Below are 7860 nucleotides of genomic sequence, written 5' to 3'. Positions count from 1 at the left end.
GCCACAGCATTACACGATAGACTAGGACAAAACTTGGTCTTCCAGTATGAAAATATTATATATTTTTTATAATATTATAATATATAAATGGGCTTAACAATATAACCTATGTAGTAGGAAAATCCGAAGTCACAAACTACTTCTAATAATAATAATCATATATACAAATATGTACGTATAAACAAATATTAAAGCTTAAAGTTAACATTCTTCAGTCCTTTGACTCCTAAGCCCGTGACCATGAACGTGGCTCCGCTCGGCGGCTTCTGCGGTCCGCCGATCTCCATGCAGGCGGTGGTGACGAAGAGGATATCGTAGTTTGGACCACCGAAGGTCACGGAGGTTACTTGGGAAGCGGGTATTGAGACCTGGGGAATATTTTAACGTGGTTACTGGTTGTTGAAAACTAGATGATGCCAACGACTTCGTCGCGCCAAAATCCCTCTATCGCGCAGGAACCGTACATTTTTCCAGTATAAAAAGCGTCTTTTCCATTTAGATTTTAATTAATTAAGATTTTAAGTAGGCGTGGAGAGGTAACAGGTACACTTTCACATTTATAACATTAGTATTTAGGGATGGATTAAAAACTATAAAACTATCGTACCATGAATTATTATTTATCACTTAAGCTACATTTGAGCTACAGGTCGCAGATTAAAAATTTATAGCACTACACGCCACGTTCAAAAGTGCGAATAAATGTTGTTTGTTGTTGTGGAACGAGATAGCAATATAATTTAAATAAATATTTTACCAAGTATACGAATTTTGCTGGCTTACTTTCAGTTTGCTGAATTATCGATCTGAAAGTGACCAGCACACATCCATCCGTCCTCACAAACTAACAATTTTATTAGAAGTAGGCCTGGAATACTGGACATACCTTCTGCAGCAGCTCGCCAGTGTTAGGGTTGATCTTCAAAACGCAGGAGGCGCCGAACACCGCCACCCACAGATTGCCGTCAGTGTCGATGGTGGTGCCGTCCGGGAAACCGGTAATGTTGTTTTTTTCGAAGTCGAATATGTAGCTCAGGTTCGCTAAAAGACATACGACAAACTATGAAGTGGTACGAACTCTATATTATATATGTCGCAGCCGACTGGTTTAAATAGCTGTTCAATCAAACAGCTAGCCCTTTGACTGAACAACGCCATTCAATCACACGTCTAGCTTTTATATTGAATATTTTAGTCGCTCAAAACGTTCAACACTACAGCTGATTCAAAAGCCGCCGTCTAATTGAAGTAGTTCAGCGCGCACCGCTGCGGCGCTAGGTGCGTTTTATTTACAATATGGCGTCAACTAGCTGGTGTTTGTTGGTGTTTGTGGTTGTTTTTCGGAAAGAAAGTAGTTAATAAAAGTTACAAGTGTTATTAAAGAGACAAAAATAATTGTGGAGGCACATAAGAGTGATTTAAAATTTCAACAAATATTCGAGGAGAAATTACGGGATTATGAAATGGATGGACGCAGCCTCTCCCGAAAGGGGGGTTCCGTCAAAACAAAAACAAACACAATCCAGAAAGTCCAAAAGTTGGTTAGGTTAGGTTAGAACTTAGGCCACAACGCAGAGGGAGACGAGCGAGCGCAGCGAGCGTGCTGCGGCAGTAGCCGGCGACCGCCGACAAATAAAAGGGGGGCTCGGGGGGCGCAGCCCCCCGCCAAAACAAAAACAAACCAGTTGGCTAAGCGTCGTCTAGCTGTAGTGTTGAACGTTGTAGTCAACAAGTCGGCTAAACGACGTATGGCCGTGTTATTGAATGGCGTTGTTCAGTCAAAGGGCTAGCTGTTTGATTGAACGGCTATTTAAACCAGTCGGCTGCGACATATACACAACTTACAGATGCCGTCAATCTGCCCAAATGGTGTGTTCGCAATCTGAATACTTTCCGTGAATGACGAATGTTTAAAAAACCGTCAGTATAACTTCGCGCGAATTCGAAATAAACATGATTTTATTTCGAATGCGCGTGAAAAATTTATCGTCTAGGGGCCCGCTAAGAACACTACACATTGAAGTGATCTAACTTCACGTCACACTCGACAATGTCCTTGTATCACTCACATATCTCGCCAGTCTCCACATCATAGTCGTATTTCCGTATGTTCTTCTCGAGGGAGTCGGTATAGTACATGGCGCGGTCGGCCCAGGCCAGGCCGTTGGATATGCCGATTTTCTCGCACACCTTGACGCAGCCGCGCGCGTCGATGCGGTAGAACGACGCCGTGTGGTTGAGGATGTTGCCCGGGGTTGCTTCGTGGCCCATTGTGCCTGGGAAATTGAACATCGACTTGAATGATTGAGAGTTTATCTAGATTTTAATGTTAGCGAAGGATGCGATTAATTCATCGTGTAATATCGTATAAAAACTGTCGTCTGTCCATGCCCGTGACCCAAATTATCCATCATCAAAGATTTACCATTCACCTAATTTCTTCTCAATTAGGTGAATGGCAAAGGCGGTAAGACGTGAAGACGTAACAGACAGATCAAGAGACGCATATTAGTATTTAGTACATATTTAAGACGGACATCTAAATCTAGAAAATAGAAATAAACATTTTATTAACTTAATATTTAATAATATTGTAATGTTGTAATAAACTTTAACTAGTTGGTAAATTATATATTTTGGACCCAAAAATATTGCTAGGAATAATTCGATCTATCTAAACAGAGTTAAAACTTCACACGATATTTTATCTTTACTTTACCGTGCAACAAGATCAAGCACACATTCATCTGACTCTAACAACTCTAAGGCACAATTTCACGAACGTCTGTTAGTGTTAACAGCTTGTTAAAATGCCATATTGTCTTCTCTTTTATTCATATGAAAAACGAAAGAGGTAACGTGGTACTAAATCGAGCATTAACTTTTAACAGTCGTTTGTGAAATTGTGCCTAACTCTGACTTACCAGCAAACAACCTCCCTCTCGGGTCGGCCTTGCCATCGTTGATCCTGGTTTTGGGCGTGACTTCCTCGTCAACCGTCGCCAGCTCCCGCACCACCTTCACCGCGCTGCCCTCAGCTCCGTCCCACTCGATGACCTTGAACGTCGTCTCCACTCCCACCACGAACTGGTTGGTGGTACCCTCTACTGGTATGATGAAGCCGACGCGCCCGTCTGGATGTTAAAGCATATATGCATTATATCAATCTAAAACCTTTGCGCAGGGTAATTGCAAACTATAAACCCCTATAATAATTACCATTGAGAAGAAATCTCTCTCGTTCCACGTATTTGACACAGATCTGCATTGAAAGATTAACACAAGCTTCAAGTTCAATCCAGGATCTGCGCAAATAGGCCCAAAAGAAAAATTTACTTAAAAGTATCTACTATTTACTTCTTAGACAATTGACATGCATGCTGCACATTGCACATTTAAACACTAGCACTCCTGATGTTACTTTCCATGGGCGTCAGCACGGTGCACGGTGGTAGCAATCTCTCGTCTTTATCAAGCTATCCATAATCCATTTCTTTACCTACTTCAGAAAAACACGTACCCAATTTCGTCTTAGTGTGCGTCTTGCTCGCGAGGACATACTTGTGTATGGTGCAGTCGTGTATGCTGACGAAGAACAGCGACTGTTGCCGTTCGTCCCAGTGCGGGCCCTCGCCCAGCATCACTGGTGCTACTATTTTTTCTACTTTCACTGACATCTGGAAAGTTAGGCACGAAATTGTTTGGGGATCTGGAACTGAAGCAGTTGTGAATATGAAACTTGTAAATAATTAGGTTAAAACTATAACTAGGTTTACACCACAGAAATAAATCAAGATAGAACGGTTAAGCGGGTGGAGTGCGCGTGTTTCAATCTTGCACAAGTGAGCAAGATTTGTTGAACGTTCATTTAGTCAGCGCGCACGTCTCGACTTGATTACACCGGAGCGGAGTGTCTAATTGCAAAAACAGAAAAAGTACGAAAGTGAATCGGTCAAAAGGAGGTATTTTTTTCCACGGGTAAGTTATTTGTTCTCACTAAATGCAAAGCAAAAATTGACACGATTGATTCCTTGGCAACGCACGCGCGTCGCCGTTCTATCTTGATTTATTTCTGTGGTTTACACTAACTTATGACAATGCAATAGACAAAGATAAACATTAGTATCTACCTACATAATAACATTAATATTGTTGACTTAAGAGTTCGGGTGGTTGCTGTGTATCTACAGTTACAGGAACCTAGGTAATTACCATGGACGTATATAAAGGGGGGGGGGGGTCCGGACTATCCATCTTACTTGTCCAATCGACAATATATTATGTACCCGGCGAGGTACATGTATTTTTTTCTATTTACAATATAATCATTATTATTTTACTGTGAAGCGTGTCCGTAGGCACTCTGCCAGGTATTTAGGCTGCTGCAGAACCCTTCATGGGCGAGTCCAACTCGCACTTGGCCGCTTTTTTACGTTAGGGAGCCCCCCCTTATCAAAGCTATATAATATATATTATATATATACGCCCGTGGTAATTACTATCTTAAGCTGAATAATAACTCAAATGTGGTATATGGTAATATGGTAAATATTCTCGTATGTGAAATGATCTTGGTATTACGTTTGTATGAGAATATCGATGGCACCCGGACTCTTAATATTAATACCCACAATCCACATAGTAAAAGTAGTTAAAAATATTTACCGTCCAAGTTAGTGTATATGCCGGTTAGCTATCAACTAGCGTTCAAACTCTTAACGTTGTTATAAATACGATAAACACGTCTTATCAAGATCATTGAGGCATAGAATTAGAATGTTAGAAAAGACATTCCATACAATGGTTAGCGCGAAAATGTGTCACCCTCGAAATGAGTGAGCTCACTCATCTGAAAGTAGTGTAACTTAGGACGCGGTGACAGCCGGACGTGTTTAATTCATTAATTACCGCGTTGTTTTTCGCTACATTTCGCTCCAGAATGCCGTCGTGTGCATTCCGATAGTGCAGTAACAAAACGAGGAATACAAATAAAGCCAAATGTGTAATATCTCACACGTAATTACTAAAATTTTATTAATATTTAAATTATTGTCTTCCATTTTAAGAGAAAAATCAAAGCGAAGCGTAAAATGAGCGAAAGAGAAAGTAGTATATGCTATTACTGTATGACAAAAAGGACGACAATATTTCCTCGATTCGATTAAAGCGTAAAATGAGCGAAAGAGAAAGTAGTATATGCTACTACTGTAAGACAAAAAAGGACGACAATATTTTCTCGATACACATTTTGCATGCAAAAACATTGCTACAGTTTTGACGGCATACGTCGTATATAAGTATTTTGATATCTTTGCATTGAAGTAGGTACTCGACCGAGTGGTCTGACCTTGTAATAATAATAAAGTTAGTGGAAGGAGCAGGTAAGTAACAGATAAAAAATTGCCGTTTTTATCGCATAAATTGAGGCCGTAAAGCCGGAATTATAATTTGAAAACAAAAACCTGTGAATTTTATGTGTAGTAAAAATTATAAGGGAAAAAAATTTATAATTGTCCTTAATAATAAAATGTTAGTTATCTGGTTCTTCCACTCACGTCTTTAATTATTATTATCTACCGATAATAATAATTAAAAGATTCGATTAAAGCGTAAAATGAGCGAAATAGAAAGTAGTATATGCTACTACTGTAAGACAAAAAAGGACGACAATATTTTCTCGATACACATTTTGCATGCAAAAACATTGCTACAGTTTTGACGGCATACGTCGTATATAAGTATTTTGATATCTTTGCATTGAAGTAGGTACTCGACCGAGTGGTCTGACCTTGTAATAATAATAAAGTTAGTGGAAGGAGCAGGTAAGTAACAGATAAAAAATTGCCGTTTTTATCGCATAAATTGAGGCCGTAAAGCCGGAATTATAATTTGAAAACAAAAACCTGTGAATTTTATGTGTAGTAAAAATTATAAGGGAAAAAAATTTATAATTGTCCTTAATAATAAAATGTTAGTTATCTGGTTCTTCCACTCACGTCTTTAATTATTATTATCTACCGATAATAATAATTAAAAGATTCGATTAAAGCGTAAAATGAGCGAAATAGAAAGTAGTATATGCTACTACTGTAAGACAAAAAAGGACGACAATATTTTCTCGATACACATTTTGCATGCAAAAACATTGCTACAGTTTTGACGGCATACGTCGTATATAAGTATTTTGATATCTTTGCATTGAAGTAGGTACTCGACCGAGTGGTCTGACCTTGTAATAATAATAAAGTTAGTGGAAGGAGCAGGTAAGTAACAGATAAAAAATTGCCGTTTTTATCGCATAAATTGAGGCCGTAAAGCCGGAATTATAATTTGAAAACAAAAACCTGTGAATTTTATGTGTAGTAAAAATTATAAGGGAAAAAAATTTATAATTGTCCTTAATAATAAAATGTTAGTTATCTGGTTCTTCCACTCACGTCTTTAATTATTATTATCTACCGATAATAATAATTAAAAGATTCGATTAAAGCGTAAAATGAGCGAAATAGAAAGTAGTATATGCTACTACTGTAAGACAAAAAAGGACGACAATATTTTCTCGATACACATTTTGCATGCAAAAACATTGCTACAGTTTTGACGGCATACGTCGTATCTAAGTATTTTGATATCGTTGCATTGAAGTAGGTACTCGACCGAGTGGTCTGACCTTGTAATAATAATAAAGTTAGTGGAAGGAGCAAGTAAGTAACAGATAAAAAATTGCCGTTTTTATCACATAAATTGAGGCCGTAAAGCCGGAATTATAATTTGAAAACAAAAACCTGTGAATTTTATGTGTAGTAAAAAATTATAAGGGAAAAAAATTAATAATTGTCCTTAATAATAAAATGTTAGTTATCTAGTTCTTCCACTCACGTCTTTAATTATTATTATCGGTAAGTTTTGCATGAACTACAAGATCTTTAACATCGATATGTAATAAGATTTATAGCAGATATTCTGCATTAATTATAGGGTGTAAGTATATGACTTATGAAAATCTAATAAGTACTAGTAGTTATGTATATCTATACACTATAAAAATGGTACTTATATCCTAAGAAGGAAATTGCATCGAGTAATGAACACAGTTAAGTTTATTTTGCCTGATTGGTTAGGTTAGGCAACAACCTCTGCTATATAAAATCCACATCAAACGAAACAAAACTATTAAAAGAGAGAAATAATAAATACATACATTTTTCGATCCGGCCGGCCACTTGTCACAACGTCAACGTAAACACTATACAATATCTTCTATATTTATTAGTTACTAAAAAATCACAAGTCACAGTCCACAATACAAAAACAAGACGAATACATCGCATTCTATTATCACAGAGATATAATGACCCTTATGTAGTGGTATTAAGGCTCTGTCAGAAGTACAACTACGTGGACAAGTATGAATGGCATTCGTCTGAATACTCAACTCTGTCCCGTTATATCGAGACCTGTTGCAAGGACGTAAGGTCCAATCTCGTGGATTCTCAGAGGTAATATTAACTGTGAAGGACTGTAAGTAGTTTATTGTCAGTATCAATATATGTCAATAGTGTATCTGACTAGTGACTATGTAGCCGATGTTGGCACTACTACTAGATTGTAGTCTATTCGACTTAATAATGCATACAAGTTATGTCTCGCATAAAATTTTACAAATACGTAACCCTACCAGTACCCAATTGAAGACATTAGTGGATGAAGTGATTACCAATTTGAAAACTGTAGTTTTTTGCATAAATAGAGCCTTCAGGACCGGTTTTTTTTTAATTTATTTATTTAATTTGGGGCCGTCTATGGGCTCTGTGCCCATATCCTTTTTTTTGATATCTTTGTATTGTTTTTCGAACCAAG

The 7860-nt window shown here is 37.7% G+C and overlaps 1 protein-coding gene across 2 annotated transcripts; it reads right to left on the bottom strand.

Moving 5' to 3' along the window:
• Positions 1-39: 39 nt before the first annotated feature.
• Positions 40-7401, bottom strand: LOC121734003 (regucalcin-like). 2 transcript variants are annotated; one of them, XM_042124415.1, is made up of 6 exons: positions 7202-7401; positions 3521-3677; positions 2925-3134; positions 2070-2276; positions 887-1041; positions 40-368 (listed from the first exon to the last, which is right to left on the bottom strand). In XM_042124415.1, exons 2-6 carry the CDS (start codon positions 3675-3677, stop codon positions 189-191), a joined length of 909 nt encoding a protein of 302 aa, XP_041980349.1. In that variant the 5' UTR covers positions 7202-7401; the 3' UTR covers positions 40-188. The 2 variants fall into 2 exon arrangements, with proteins under 2 accessions (XP_041980349.1, XP_041980350.1); XM_042124416.1 differs by lacking the exon at positions 7202-7401 and adding an exon at positions 4666-4739.
• Positions 7402-7860: the final 459 nt, after the last annotated feature.

The sequence above is a fragment of the Aricia agestis genome, chromosome 14 (genome assembly GCF_905147365.1).
Source record: "Aricia agestis chromosome 14, ilAriAges1.1, whole genome shotgun sequence".
Classification (NCBI taxonomy): domain Eukaryota; kingdom Metazoa; phylum Arthropoda; class Insecta; order Lepidoptera; family Lycaenidae; genus Aricia; species Aricia agestis.
Note: the sequence above shows the minus strand (reverse complement) of the source record. Positions and strands in the feature narration are given on the sequence as shown.

What these genes read in the sequence shown, in the direction of transcription:
- LOC121734003 (XM_042124415.1), bottom strand. Translation starts at nt 3,677, where the DNA reads ATGTCAGTGAAAGTAGAAAAAATAGTAGCACCAGTGATGCTGGGCGAG. An exon ending in GAGAGGGAGGTTGTTTGCTG is followed by an intron (nt 2,277 to 2,924) that starts GTAAGTCAGAGT and finishes TCAATTTCCCAG; the next exon opens with GCACAATGGGCCACGAAGCA. An exon ending in TGTGGAGACTGGCGAGATAT is followed by an intron (nt 1,042 to 2,069) that starts GTGAGTGATACA and finishes TATGTCTTTTAG; the next exon opens with CGAACCTGAGCTACATATTC.